Source organism: Protopterus annectens, chromosome 10.part0, assembly GCF_019279795.1.
Source record: "Protopterus annectens isolate FY-2018-M chromosome 10.part0, PAN1.0, whole genome shotgun sequence".
Lineage (NCBI taxonomy): Eukaryota > Metazoa > Chordata > Ceratodontiformes > Protopteridae > Protopterus > Protopterus annectens.
In genome coordinates, this window is record NC_056744.1 from 898,241,687 (window position 1) to 898,258,105 (window position 16,419).

Consider the following 16,419-nt stretch of genomic DNA (forward strand, 5'->3'; position numbering starts at 1 on the left):
CTTGAAACCATACAGAATTTAACTTTTTGGCAACATGAAAGCTTATTCTTGTATTATTTGTGCTGTTTATCCTGTTTCACATTTACGTGTTTCAAAACTTAGCAAACATATTTTAACTAAAAATCTAAAGGCATGCGCAAAAAGGAACATATTTGTACCTTAATTTATTTTTCCCCTTACATTGAGCACAAAAGAGCTTCAAACCAACCAAGTTACCCAGGAACCGTATTCGGATATCAAAAATTACTATAACTAAAATATAACGCACACCCTTCAACTCAAGGAGGAGTGATTTTCAGTAGGTGATCATTCAACTCCCCTTTAGCTACAAGCCTGCATTAATTGAGCACTCGCATATAAAATGTTTATATAGCAAAGACCCTTGTTTTTTAAGACATACTATACTCTTCAGAAACGGGGGCAGTAATATGTTTTTGTAACTCTAAATATTATAGCAAACTACTTGCATGTTAAACATAACACACATTATAACTGCATAACCGCAATTATTAATTTGTGAACGTTAGGGGCACAGTCCACTTACCAAACACCACATAACTTAACTAAAATAAAACAAAACACGTTACGCATCTAAAAATATAAAGATACGTATATTTCCTTTAATTTTACCAATTTACTATCCCGGTTTAACCTGTCCATGTTTTTATGCTATACGCTTTTGAAATAATTAATCCATGTTTTCACTCAGTTATCAGCTAGCAAGAAAAAAGGTGGGGCTAGATTTCCATTCCCAGCATCCCTTGTCACTACACCCGGCTTTTGCCTGTCTTCTTAAAATCATGGCGGTGTACAGCAAGTACTTGACTGTTAGGAATTCATCTGCAGCTACCGCTGCGCTTTTTGTTCTATATTTGCTAAGCAGAAGGCGGAGCAGTACTAATCTTAACAGGTAGTGGGTTCCCAAATACTCCTAATTATGTAGTTTTGGCTGTCACTGTATTTATGAGTGGGACTGTATGTATTTAGATTTTTACAAAGGCCTTTGCAGGGTCTACTGTTGACTGCATTCATGCAAGCTTTTATTGGGCTTTTACAGTTGTTAATAGTGAGTTTGTCTGACTATTTTACATTTGTTGCCTATACTTTTTGAGGTCAGATATATATTCTTGCTATAGTACTTATGCAGAAAACAATCCTAGCAGAAATGTTCTTTAAGATTATGGTTACTTTGGTTGATGTTAATTTTTGTAATAACATTTTACTGTAAGACGTTTTACTGAGCAGTTTAGTGTGCAAGTCGGACATGAAGTTATACCTGTAATGGTCCCGCTTTGTTTATGTTGTGAAGGATGATTTACGAATATTTTCTTACTCTGGGTATTAATGTTGCATTTTGAAATGTATATATGTATTTTTAACCTGTTTCTTCTGCTGCCATTGACAAGATTTAATAAGGAATGCGGAAGTGCAGTGCAGGTGCCACTTGTGGATTCAATGTAGTTGAGAGTATCCACGTAATGTGTAGACTGTAAATGCTAGCATTTGTCTGTAGTTTGCTGAGGGGTGGTGATGTAATCACCCCCCCCCTTAGTTTGCTAACTATGTGCTCTAATCCTTTTCAACAAGGGTTGTATAACCCCCCCCCCCCCCATTGTGGTTGGTGTTCTTGACAATGATGTCTTACTTGATTATTGATCTGAATACCGCGGAAAGAAACCGGATTTAGGCTCGTTACGCTTATGTCATGTGTGTAGAAGAGTCTTCGTTCTTCTAATTGTATGTTCTAAAATTATGTAAAGTAAACCAAACATTCGTGTATATTGGTTTAAGATACTTGCTAAAGATATAGTACCGTTTCGGTGTGTGCTAAACTGCCTTGTCGGTTATTCACAGCATTTCCAAGGTAATTTGAATTAATTTTACACTGACATGTAAGTAAGGTAAAATTTTGAATTTGCACTGCATAACGAGGTGAATTTGGATTTTGGGATAGATATGAGTTTACCTATGTTACTATATATTGTCTTGTTACCCACTCAGCATTTAAAAATGCGCACCTAGTGGTTAGCTCCTATTTACAGAATACACTGAAAATGTAATTTTTTTCGTCCTTTTGCCAGTCACAGCTATGAATTTTTGTTTTCTACCAAGAGTACTTCTTTTGGTTACTATGTTGGCCGATTGAGCCAACGTTTCCATTAGGTCATGTAAGAGTATAGCTGTCAACCCTTCATCTCCAAAATGAGGAACACTACCTCTTATAATGTGGAACACTTGCCAACACCCTACTAACAACTATCTTCACCTGGGAAACTCATAGGATGGTTAAAATGTGATCTTTACATATAAAAACTTATCTTGATGAATTAACATAATTCTGTTCTCTTTACTATGGATATCTGTTAAACAATTCCTAACACAGTGTATGATGCTTTCCGTGTGGAACCTTGAGGAACATGAACTTGTAAGACCGCAAATGAACGTTCCTCGTAATGAGGTACACTTGAAAGGTATGCCCAGTTCCATATTTACAGTGTATTAATAATATAAAAATAAAAAAATAGTAATTATATAATGACCACCCCATTAATATTCCAAAACGTGCATGCTGATTGGCCAGTGTGCCCATTGTAAATCCCATAAATCCCACAATATACCAACGGAAAAAGTCCGGTCGCGTGGACTTTTTTCCATTGGTATAAAGTTTCCAATTTTTTTTTTTTTTTTTTAATTTAAATAAGAAAAAAATGGTGCAACAGAGACTTTCTTTTCTCAGTTGCTTCCGTTTCAAACCATTTATGTACTGGGTATGCGTAGGAATGCAAGTCCCATATACATGCACAGTGCATCAACACAAGGAAGCGGTATACTGCCACCACAGGAAGAACAGTAATGCGCCGTTATACAAAGACCTTATTTAAGAAAAGTAAGTATTTTTTTTCTTAAATAATGTCATTGTATAATAGCAATAACAGACTCTGAGGTTGTGATTTATATATTGAAATTTACCCACGGTTGACTTTAATCACTTGGGGTTCACCCTCGTGATTAAACCATGTTCAACCATGGGTAAATCTTCAGTATACCACACCACGTCATCGGTTATTGCTTAATTAAGTATATCGGTCAGTTTTGGGAAGCAAAGTTCCTGAGTTACAATCTGTTAATAAAAAGTGTAGTAATTGAGTATATCCATGTTGGTTTTTGCAGAATATTCAATTAGTTTAACATCCTTTTTAAAGATAGAAGAGAGAGTGAGATATGGTGTTGAACGAAAATTAGGATGTGGCTTATATGTAACTGAAATAGGTGGGTAAAACTTAAATTATAGTAACGCGGTAGAGCAAGATCACGGTCAGATGGGGCCCTCACCAGGGTAATGGATCCCCTTCAGCCGTTCTGCCCTATTACTTTGCTGTTTGTCCGTGTGCATGCTGTTTTTCTTTACCTTTTGCAAGGATTACAGATATTTGGATTTAATTTTAAAATTTTTATTTCAAATTTTATAGTGAAAACACAGAGTTATTTGCTAAACACACAATACAGTCTCACAACAAACGCAGACATGGTATGAACAGTAAACTTTTCTGCCACTGAAACTCGCATTCAAAAGAAAAGGCATCTGGACAGTGGCGGATTGTTTACCTTTGGGCTGTTTTCAAACCATAGACTCCTTGCACGCATTTTTTAGGACCATGCATGCATTCTTGATTGTATTAAGTTATATTCTTTGTGTAATGCAGCACCACTTGTTAGAATGTGTTTTAAATTGGTAGTTTTAAACATTTTTCCAGTAAGCAAGGAAACAATGTATGGATGACAAAACTACCCATTTCAGAACATTTCAACCACAAGAGGCCACTCTCACTTCTGTCATTGCAGTCCACCAATATCAGTCAAAATGCTCTTTCTTTAAATTTTTTTTTAATTATTCTAAAGTATGGGAGACACTGAGCTGTAGGCAACTGCCTAGGTCACGTAGTGCTGGATCTGGCTGTGACATGGGGGAGGTGAGAAAGGAAATGTAAAATCTGTAGGCTGGAATAAATGAGAATAGAGTGATGTACTGTACTTGGGGAGAAAATTAGTGGCTCGGGGTAGAGGCAAATTAAGTTTGAACTCTGTGGAATAATTACTAGTACAATCTAAAGGCATACTGCTGCTTTCTCATTAAATCACTGTGTTAGTACCATACTATTTTAGTACTGGCAGACTAAATGGTGCAGAAATTGCCTAATTTAGTTGGATTATTTACTCTACTATAGTTCTGGAAGTGGTTAACTGATTAGACAAAGGCTAGTGTTAGTATTTTGGGATCCTCAACAAATGTCAAGTCATGAGCCTCTTGGACATTTCCAATCTAAGTATCACCCTGTTAGTGCCACATATTCTAAGCAACCTTTTAGTTCATGCTGCAGAGTTAGTACACACAGACTGAACTGTAGATGCAACATTGTAGCAGTTTGATAGGCTTGTGTTCCACATCTTGTTGGCCTGTTTCACAGATTGACTGACTGGTATTTAGTTGCAGTCATACATTACAAGAAGCCTATGTACAGGGCTGGCCTTGAGTGAAATGGAGCTCTAGGCAAATGGCTTTATGCCCTCCCCCCTCGGCTTTCCCACAGCATGCGCATTATTAGTCTTCCTTTTTTTCACATCTTGACTTATTTTACAGCTTTAAGAAGCTACTGCTGTTTATATGCTCAAGTGTATTTTAATATTTTTTTATAACATTTTTGTTCAGTGATAGCTTGAACAAAATTTGAGTAAGTAAAGAAATTCAGTGTTGCTGTTCAACTTTACTTTCATCCTTTAGCACACCTTACCTGGCCAAGACCGCACAGTAATAACTGCGTAGGAAATAATTCAGTGAAGCCATAGGGTTATAAATGCTCAGACATGTATTTTACATCATTTCCTAACTTTTGATCCTGTGGTGGCATAGCCATAAAATGTAGGATGAATTTCAGTGTATTTTTTCTTTTCAGGAAGATGCAAGTTGTGCCCTTGAGCTTGTAGCCTGCTCGTATGAAAAATATTCTTATTGTCCACTGGAGTCACCGAATGGCTGAAAAGTATATTTTCTTGTGTGCAGGAAAAACAAGCTTTTGGAAGTTTTTTTTTTTAATCCGGTACAATTATATATTTGATTATCCAAACAGTTAGATTATCTGAACTACCTTGGGTCCCAATTAGTTCAGATAATTGACTCTCAACTGTACATAAATCCTGTCTTGAGAATACTGCTTGCCTCCCTACCCCTCAAAAGAATACAGCCACTGTGTGTGCATCCTTCTGGTATTGGATTGGGATGAAAGCAGAGGTTCAAATGGCCACAGTCATATTTCAAGTGACTACTGTCACTGTCATACTTGTACCTAGCATGCCTCCACACTCACCACTACCCTCCCAGAAGCAGCCACCTACATACGTGCTTGGTGTGTAGTTGTGAGGAAAGTGAAAAAAATAATGTATTCACAGCTCATTTTTCCTAGACAGTAAAAGAAACAATGACTACACTGTCCCTAGCTCTGATCTATAATGACCTTCTCTTTACACATTTGAAGTTTGATTGTGAGGAAAAATGGTAATGACCACATAATCTCCAGCCTACTACACAAGCTTGCAGCAACCTTCTGTGCAAATCTGAGTAGGCTGGTTTTAGAATGGTTGCATTTGAGGGCAGAAATCCATTCATACAGTGTAGGGTGTAGGGGCAACCAGACCCCTAGAAAAACTGTAGGTCTGAATATAATGTGATGTATTTTATACCTCAAATTTGAAAGATAATTACTTGCTAATGGCATTCTTTTATTGCTACTCAGTTGTGTGCCCAGCATTCGTGTTTTGTGTGTGCACACAAAAATCAGTGATATGTTTTACATACACACTGCACTTCTACCTTCAAGAAAACTGGATGAATGACCGTTCATCTACTGCGTGTCTTTGAGATGCAGGAGGAAACCAGAGCATATAGATAAATATATAGAGAGAGAGGGAGGGCATGCAGACTGCATATAGAAAAAGCCACAGCCAAGAATTCAACCAGGGAAAAGCACTATAAATTGGAAGTGCTGCTCACTGTGCCACCCTGGCAATGAGCAGTTGCATTTGCACATCCTCTTCCTGCCAAACCAGCAAAGGTAACCTCCTATCATGTCTAAGATCAATGTTTGTGATAGAATGCGAAAAAAATTATGGTCAACTTGTTACTTGCATTGGCCAACTTGTTACTTGCATACACTGCAACCATGTCCTCCTTCCTCTATACACACACAAGCATAATGGCATTACAGACTGTGGGATTGTGATAATGAAAGAAAGTGTAGCCAGCGTGTTGGTCTTGCACTGCAGTCCTGCAACACACACAGTAATGAGCAATAGCAAAGTTTATTTTATACCGATTTCAGCAAATAGCAGTACACTGTGCAGCACTAGTACTGCCACATTAGAATACCGAATGTTTGGCAGTCATCAGTAATGCTTGCCAGTATTTCTAATTTCATCTCATGTTTTTGCCCTGGCCTTGTAAAATGCTTATTTGCTGGTAAAGCATTCTGGATTACAGATGTCCGGTAATGCTATACATTAGACTGTCATACTTATTGTCCAAACAATGTTTTTTTTTTTAATTAAAAAAAAAAAAAAAAATCTTTATTGAATTGTCACTTATGACATATGCAGTCATACATTCGTATAAATGAAAACAAACCGTATTGACATTTTCAGTTGCAGACATGTTACATCATATAGTAATCTTTATAGTCATTGTCAGTCAAACATTACATAGCTCATTCAGTTCCTGCCTTCTCTTAAACCTCAAATTCTCCAAAACATTATTCTACATGTATTGTTCCCACAATTCCATTTTTTTATGTAATTTGCTTTTACCCTTTTCTAAAGATTCTGCTTCTATTTCTTTTACTATATTCACTATTTCTAGTACAGTTGGTATAGACTTTGCTTTCCATTTTCTAGTAATTGCTTTTTTGGCAAACAGAATTAAACTAAACAAGGCCTTACTGTTGTGTCTTTTCGGCTTTTCCCGGCTAGGATTTGCCACAGCGGAATTCCGGTCCGCTAATGATTGGCAGTTGATTTTTACGTACCGAGTTGCCAGCCCTGATGCACAACCTTCAACGAAGGAACGCCCATTCACACATGTCTCCACGCAGAAGACGCTCTAGCTGAGAGTCGAACTGGACAGCATCTTACTGTGAAGCGACAACGCTACTGGTGAGCAAATTGGTGTAACTAAGCAAAATGATTTTTTAGCAGGGATACTGAAATTGTAATTTCCTAGATATAGTAAACAAGGCCTTACTATATCCAGGAAATTACAATTTCAGTATCCCAGCTAAAAAAATAATTTTGCTTAGTCACACCAATTTTGTTCACCCAGTATTTCTAATACAGCTGTCTGCAGGGAAGTTTTAAAGTCTGTCAACTCATTGTACTCCCAAAAAATATTTTCTCATGTACCTCTCTATTCCACATCACACCTCCAGCATTTACAGTCTACCTGAGGAAAAATTCATTAGTCTACTCGGGGTTTAAAAATATCTATGCAAATACTTCGGCAAAGATCCTAAATCTTATGGACTTTGCATATTTTGGAGACATGCATATATATCCTCACACTGTTTCTTTGTGAATTGCTTATCCAGTCTCTCTTTCTAACCTCCTCTGATTTTTATAGTTGTCATGAAATATTTTGTATGCCCTACTAATTATCCTTCTTTTTTTTTCCTCTGTTTGCTTAGTTCTTTGAATACTTTATATGCTGTTTTATGAATATAATAATTTGTATGGTTATTTATTCTCCTTAAGGATCTACATCCAAAATCCCAGTCTCTCCTTAGGATCTGCATCCAAAATCCCAGTCTCCTTATTTCTTGAGCTTCCCTACTGTTTCATCATCAACCCTTTCCATGTTGAATTAGAGAGTTCTGCTTGTGCTATGTATAGGAATCTTAACTGTGTAGCTCTGAAATGCCCCTTCATATCGGATAATCCAAACCACCTTTTTCTGTTGGAAGGATCAACTTGACTCTTGCACTCTTCCTCTACGAGATGTAATCCTTCAGCTCTGTGTTAATTGCTATCCACAACTTAACTGTACTTTAACTTACTAATTTACTTAGCTAATTAAATTAATTTACTTAACTGTAAGATGGCGGTGCCTGTTATAGCAGCAGCCTCTCCGGCTTGCAATGTACTTTTGTGTGTTGTGTTGATTTTTTTTTTTTCCCGTAGGTTGTGTTGTGGTGTCCTTGGTGGTGTCCTGTTCAGTTTGTGATGTTGGACTGAATGCAACAAAAAAAGTTTTGGGCCTCAGTGGGGAAGTTGTGCAAGTGCATGGTGTGGAGGATGGAAAGTGGTGATGACTTGGCAGCCAGGTTTGATTTAGGGGACTGGATTTGTTCTGAGAGATCCAGGTTTAATTGTGGGCTGCTAATGGGGTCTGCATTGGAGTGATGACTGTGGTGGTGTGGATGGTTGGTCTGGAGGGTCGCTGTGCTGGCTGTGGACATTCAGGCCTTCTGGTGGTGGTTGCTCTGGACACAGTGGCAGATGCATGATTTTTGTCTGCCAGCCTTCTGCTTGCATTGTACGTGGATCTGTGTTGCTGATGGGGACCAGATTGGACTAGGGATATGCTAGCGTTGAAGAGGGAGCTGAGTGGACTGTCAGAGATCGCTGTTGATGGAGCTGTTTGCTTTCTGTGCTTTCACATTTAATTGTGCCATTGTTTGTGTGTGTGTTTTTTTGTTTGTTTTTTTCTGATTTGTGTATGTGCTTGGAGAAATGGAATTTCGTTCAGCTGTTGTGTATGGTCTGAATGACTAGTTACTTTTGAACTTTTCTCTGGTTGATAAAAACTTTTGACTTGTGTATAAAACTAAAGGGTCTAAAAACATTCTCATGGCTTCTGTCTTGCTATCCATATCGATATATGTAACACAGTTTCCAATTTCTCAGCTTTTTCATTTTTTTTTTTGTCTTCCCACATATCCTTAGCTGCCTTAAATTAGTTCTTTTTAACCCATACAAGAACTTCATTTTACAGTGTCCCCTTAAATATGGGTATTGCTGAACCAATCTGTGTATGGGTACATAGTTTATAGCTATTACCTGTGTTTTATCTTCATTAATTTTATATCCCAGAAAGACTGGAAACTGTCCCAGGATGTTACATGAGACCTGAAATGTTCTTTTCTGAAAAATATTATCGGCAAATAAAGCCAACTTTTCTTGATTACCATGCCAATTACACCTGTGAATTTGAGTCCCTTATTTTCTTTGCCACTGGTTCTAAATATAAAGCAAATAACAAAGGGGAAAGAGGATACCTTTGCCTGGTTCTTCTGTTCAAACAGAGCTTGGAGAGGACCCCCCCCCCCCCACACACACACACACTTTAATTTTCACCTCTGATCCTCGTAGAGCCTCCAAACTAATCTTATTGTGCCAGGGAATGCAAATGCTTCCATTGTCCTACTCATAAAATTCCATCTTTGTTAAATGCTTAGTCTTCATCAAGACCCACCAACAACAGTGGTGTTTTCTTCTGCTTCCCTGTGAATTATCTTTGTTCTATTAATGTTTTCAAATGTTTGTCTCCCCTCTACAAAACCACATCGATCCACATCAATTTTCGCATCACCTTTGCCATTCTTTTAGCCATAAGCATAGATCTTCATAATCCTGGTTCAGAATTGAAATGGGCCTATATGAAGCTGGATCTGATGGGTCTTTACCATCTTTAGGTATTAAAGCCACCACAGCTTTTTTTAGGATGTTGATGCTTCTCCTAAAATACTGTTAAACCAAACCTTCTGGATCTTTAACACTTTCTTCTCTCCTAGCTTCTCAAACTTCCATAGGAATACTTTCTATTCTTGGAGGCGTTCTGTAGTTTGGTTATACATCTCAACATTTTTATCTGCTCTTCTCCTATCCTAACTGTTGGTACTTAAGCTCCATCTAACTCTAACATTGGCATGCTTTAATTCTTCTGTAAGCATTTCCATTTGTACTTTTTCTAGATTCCACACTTCTCTGCTTTATATAGATTTGCATAAAATTTCTGAAATTTCTAATACCTCTATAGGATCTCTGGTTAATTTCCTTGTTGTAGGCTCCCCAAGCTTTGCAACAGCCCTGTCTACTTTGTGTTGGCTGCACCATTATGCTAAATGTTTTTGTGCTCTGAAGTTATCAAAAAAAAAAAAAACCTGTTTTAACAGCAATCTTTCTAAACTCATGCATATTGTTGAGGTAGTCCTTTATTTTCTCTTTAGCAATTTGCAGTTGCACCTCCTGTTCCGTGAAATTATCCTTATTCTGCAATACATTAACCTCAGTCCTAAATTCTTGTTACTACTTAAACCACAACTTTTTCTTTTATTTCCACCATATTTTTATAGTCACTTTCATTTTGTCCCACTTCTTAGCTATATTTTTAGAAGCTGTTTCTAGCTTTCCTAATAACTTGTGAATGATGTCCACTACCCATTCTTTAAATTCCTCTCCATTTAACAGATAGGTGGGGGAGCACCAGTGTGCCATTTTTTCATTACTCTAAATGTTTATTTTAGTTGTTGGCATGTGATCTGAAATAGTTATTGGATTCGTATCAAAACTTTCAATTAAATGCACATGTTCCCGGAAGTATAATTTCTGAATAGCCTAGCCCAGTTTTTGTACCTTGGGGAATGTATAAATTTTCTCTAAGCACCTACTAGTGAATTCACACCTTCCATACCAAATATTTTCATAATTTCCTTAAAAAACCTGTCCTGTTTTAATTTCCCTGCTAGGCCCTCCAGATTTGCAAATCAAATTCTATCCCCGAGCTATAAGTAATATTCCTTGCTGAAAGATGATTTATTTTTCCCAGAATTGTCTTAAACTCCATTGTAGCAGTTTTAGGCTGAATGTACATGCATGCTGCTGTCATCCTCCTCCCTTGCCAGTAGCCTCCTCCTCTACAAATCTACCATTCTTTTTTTTCCATTTTCTATCGCTATTGGAGCTCCTCTAGCAATTAATAGAAGTACTCCCCTTCTCCTTTGTCCCAGATATTCCTGTAATTCTTCTTTTTTATCAAAGTCACATGCCCTGTTTATGTATTGTTTTCAAGCATGTCTTCTGTAGCATAGCTATTTGCACGTTGCATTTTTAAAATAGTTCACTACTCTTGTATATATCTGTGAGGCCATTCACATTTATAGATATTATGGAAAGTGGTGTTGAGGTAGCGTTGTCACCTCACAGTAAGACGCTGTCCGGTTCGATTCTCGGCTAGAGCGTATTCTGCATGGAGATGTGCATGAATGGGCGTACCTTCGTTGAAGGTTGTGCGTCAGGGCTGGCAACTCTGCACGTAAAAATCAACTGCCAATCATTGGCGGACCTGAGTTCCCCTGTGGCGACCCCTAACCAGGAAAAGCTGAAAGACACATCATCCTGGAAAGTGCTACAATTATGAAAGTTATTACTCCACCTCTTATAACTTTTTTAATGTCTAGTTTCATCTTTTCTTTTACATATGTGCGCCAGTGTTTGGCAAGTTGATTTATACAATTGGTTCCATTTGGACCTATGTCACAGCTTGCAAGACTTTTTTTTGTTTTAATGAAAACCCTCCAAAATGCACCTTTTAACCTATTAACTTAATATAAACACAATACTGTATGTTCATCTTCGAAAATAATGAAGTTTAATCTTCCTTAAAGGAACAGTTGTAGCAGAATGTCAGCTGCACTCAAAAACTGAAATTGACCTATATTGAAGGTTGTCCATGCTAGGACACCTGCTTCTACTTACACTTAGTGCTGTCAGTTTTTTGTTTTATCTCTGTTCCAGTCCCAGATGTAGAAGACCTCTATTAGCCATTTAAAAAAGTGTTCTGTTTTAATTGCCCTTGGCTTTCCATGAAAACATGACACCTAGATATACAGTTGTCTTTAGCTACATGTTGCTCTGAACATTTATTTGCTGAAGAAAAAAAATTCAATTCATCCAGTGTTCTTTTACTTGGTTTCACTTGAAACGTATTGTTAGATAAGCCAGAGGATTTTAATCCAGTCATGCCCTGTGCAAAGGTAAGGGAAAACGTAGCAGTTTTACTTGGTCTGGACAAAGGAAGAATACTGTTAAGAACAAAGTGTTACCTCTCTCCTTCCTGTTCCCCTCTCATTAATGTTCTTCCAAACATTAATGAAATGAAGGGCATGTGCTTTGGAGTCGCCTACAAATTTAAAATGCAATATTTCCAGGTTTTCTTGTACTGCTGTATTTCAGAAACCTGGTTTGATGCTTTGTAGTCCCACATTTATTAATTTCCAAGTTGCAGCTTTTGTTCCTGCTAATCTCCATCTCCAGTCATTGCTTCATTTCCAATGTACTCCTGGTTCCTTTAGTCAACCCCTCTGCTTTTTTTTTGTCTCAAGCATTTTCCTTTGGAACATTGGATATAGTTTCACTGGCATAGCCTCTGTCAGCTATATTATCAGGAGAATAAGCAGCAGAATCCTCTTGGTTGCTTACTTTTTCTTGGGCAAACGCTTCTGTTTCCTCCTTGGCATGCTGTGCTTCAGAAAAATGACTTGACCTCCAGGAAAAAAAAAATGATCATGAAGGTAGCTGGATACAGCAGTTTGAATCTCACATCTGCTTCCTGACATTCCTCAGTTGCTGACCTAAATTTACTCCTACTCCACCTGGTGTACAGGGAGTACTCATTTTCCACAAACACACTACTATTGCCAAATTTTAGAACTTTGTCCTTCTGCCACATTTTGTGTCAGAATCAACTCTTTCTGGTGGTAGGATGATCATCTTTACTGTTGGAGGTCTTGGCTGCTTTCTCTTGGCCAGGTTTGGAACAGGTGCACAATGTGCCCTTTCAATTAACAGCTCGGTCCATTTGCTTATTTGTGCTTTCATAAAGTTGTGTCTTATTTCCAGTTTTTGTGGTACAGCGGAAAATATCAGGTTTTCCCTATGTGCTCTGTCCTCTAATTCTGCCATTTTTTTAAATGTTTCTTTAAACAGTTTTGTACTCTGCCAGTCTTTTCTTTATTTTTATGTCTGATTTTTGCAGTTTTAGCTCATCTGAATATTTAAAGCTGATTTCATTTTTTCCAGCCTTCTGTTATTTGAGTTGATAAACTCTTTCAGTGTTTCATTTATTTTAATGAACTCTGAGAACATTTAACTCATTTTTCCCTCTAGATTACTGGAGGTCATGTCTTGCACCAAATTTGGAACTTGAACTGCTTTTTGCTGATAAGCTGCAGGATTCTTCCCAGCTAGTGCTTCCTCCTCACCTTTTGTGGGTAATTTTCCTTCAGGGTCTCTTAAATTTCTTCTTTGCTGATATTCTGACAGTGCACTTACTAGCGAATAACTGAAATTTACCCAAGAAGACAAATTCACTTGACTCTTTCTGAGTTTGTGTTTTCACACTGGGATAGCTGTAATTAATTTATTCCTCAATGTATAGCCATCTTGAAAGCCCCCTTCAAAAATGAATGTAATTTACTTACAAAGTTAGTAAAATAAGAGAAATATATAAGAAGTGCTCATGATTTGTGAGCCTTTATTCTGCCATTATTTTTACCTTTGTCCAGAATTCTTAGGCAAAAAATGTGGCATCCTGCCAGTATTTATAACTCCTGTAAACAGAAAACCATCCCTGAAGATTGGGAGGATCTACTTTTAAAATCCCAGGTAAACCCTGAGGTGGGTTACTCTGGACCACATATCTCTAGTGCCGACATTGCTCATGTTCATTCACTGATTACCGGTTTTATCCTAACAAGGTTCTTTCAGGACCTTGTTTAGGATATGTAATCAGAAAAAAAAACAATTTTTCTTTTTCTCATTTTCAAACACCCATTAGCAGCTTTTGCAGGGCCCCCACTCAGTTCAGTATTATTAGGACCCACCCTTGCTGCAATTTTTATTGTGTGCCTAAGGCTGGCTATGATGATAGTTAAATCCTGCTGGTGGGGATTTTCCCCTCACTAAAACTAAGTCATGGGCACTGTCAGTGGTAAAATACTTTAATGAAATTATGAAGCCTGTTACTTGACAAAACACTGTTACTACAAAAGGAGATATCATTAAATCATTGAGAATAAGCAGTGCCAGTTCATAGTTCATATAGAGAATCCCAAGAGTTATTACCCACCTGATTTATTATGTACGTAAGATTGCTATGCTAACTTTAATTGGCTTGACCGATAAAAAAAAAGATGGCTCACTGGGGTTGAGGGCCACTAGTGACCACAAGGTTCGCTTGCGCCTAAATCTGGCTACGGGTTTGACTCTTAATAACATGGGGCACCTTATTCTGAATTTCAGAAAAACTGAAGTGACTGTGCTAATACTCTTTCTGTATGTATCTGCAAATAGGCACATAACTTTGTGTGTATGTATAAAATATTTACTTTTGTGTCGCTCTCATGTATAGCGTCCTAGATTAGTACTAGGATAACTGCCATTGTGGGCCATTTTAAGCCTAGCCAATTTAACCCATATGAGAATCAAACGCTGCACCTTGTATCTGTAAGGAAAATAGGTTCATAGGTAAGTACTAGGCTATCTGCCCAAGGGCATTTATAAGCCTAGACAGTGTGGCTTTCGCCACTCCCTTAGATTAGTTCCCTGTGCCTCGGACCAGCAGATCCATTAGTTCCTTGCGCCTCTGTCCAGCAGAGCCACTGCCGTGATCCCCAGGGTGAATTTTCTGTTTCCCATCCACCCGTCAAGGTTTCTCTTGACAAGTGCTAGTGGAGGGGCTCTGCCTGATGTGTATTGGAATCTTGTTCCAAAGCATGGGGGGGGGGGGAGAGTCTCTGGGTCAGGAATCTATCCCTCCCAGCACATCCTATTTATCTTTGTGGTAAGGTTTATATCCCTAGAGCGTGTGGCTCTCAGGGGGGGGGGATTTTTTTTTTTTTTTTTAGTGGAGCATATCCATCAATTCTGGGTTGGACATGGCCTGTATGTCAAGCAGAGATCACCCCTGAGTAAGTGGTATGCAACTGAGTACAGCTGGAGTTTCTTTAGTCGGGCTGCATAGGTCCATCTGTTTGAGGCCAGTAATTCTCTTGGTGAGGTACTTTTGTGGTCTTTCCAGCTGTTGCAGGTGTCTTGTAAGGTACATCCCAAATGGGGCGTTGTATTCTATAATGGGTCTAATAAGTGATGAGTAGAGAGGCACAATAACCTCCTTTGTTCTGGATGTGAACCCTTTTGAGATTAGGTGGGCCACATAGAAGGATTTTCTAACCACCTTTGGCAATATGATTATCAAAGGAGAGATTGCTATCTACTTGGGTCCCCAGACCCCTTATTACTTTCTGTATTTAGCGGACTACCAACTATATGGTAGCTCGCGGGTACTTTGTTTTTTCCAAAGGGGGTGACTCTGCACTTTTTGGCATTCAGCTTAAGGCCGTGATTTGACACCAGGTATCTGTCTCAGTGAGACCCTTCTGGAGGGTGTCTGTATCAGCTGGAGAATCAGTTATGGCCCCTAGTTTGCAGTCATCTGCGAACTTCGTCAGCCAAAGTCCTCCTGTGCTTGCCTGTACCTCCTGAGAAGTTTATACCGCACAGGAGGGGTCCTAGGATTGAGCCCTGGGGGACACCACTTGTAACAGGTTTAGAGTCGGACCTAGAGTCTGCAACTCTCACAGTGTGGTTTCTATCCATGAGCCAATTTGCAACCCATCTCGTGACGTAGGGGTTAATGTTCAGGTTGGTGAGTTTGTCTATAATACCAGAATGGGGAATGGTGTCAGGAAGCCTTTGTGAGGTCTAGGTAGGCTGTGGACCTCCTTACCCTCGTCTAATTCCTTGGTAACTGTCTCAAAGAAATCCATCAGGTTTAGGAGGCATGATCTGCCCTCAATAAAGCCAAACTGGGTGGGGTCCAAAGTTTGGAGGTTCCCAATGTCTCTGTTAATGAGTTCCATGATGCACTCCATAGCATTGCAGACCAGGCTAGTCAAGCTTGTAGGGCGATAGTTCCTGGGGTCCATTGTGGCGCCACCTTTGTGGAGTGGGATAACTGTTGCTGTGCGCCACTTTGTGGGTATGTAGCCTGTAGAGAGGCTGAGTTTGAACAGTGTGTTTAGGTGAAGGGTTAGTTTATTTTGGAGCTCTTGTAAGACACAAACTGGGATACAGTCCGGTCCCATTGAGGCTGTGTTTTTGGCTTTGGATAAGGCTGTTTTAACCTGTGTGGTGGTGATTGCCGGGGCCTTACATTCTTCTGGTATGGTTATGGGCCCTTTAGGGGGTGAGAGGGGTGTGAAGTTTGCACTGAACCTGTCTGCCAACATGTTGGCAATATCAGTCTGTTCAGTGTATTTTGTGCCATTCTGCACCAACTCGGAGCAGATCTGAGAGTTTCCACTTAGGTTCTTGACATAG

General features: G+C 38.7%; 1 protein-coding gene across 1 annotated transcript in view; it reads left to right on the forward strand.

Annotated features, from left to right (window-relative positions):
* The first annotated feature begins 752 nt into the window (after window positions 1-752).
* The window catches only part of ABCD3 (ATP binding cassette subfamily D member 3), a 1,370,685-nt gene continuing 1,355,018 nt past the window's right edge, over window positions 753-16,419 (forward strand). The window contains exon 1 of the mRNA XM_044085690.1: window positions 753-910. Within this exon, the coding sequence (XP_043941625.1) occupies window positions 801-910 (110 nt within the window). The 5' untranslated portion in view covers window positions 753-800. The remainder of the gene's footprint in view (window positions 911-16,419) is intronic.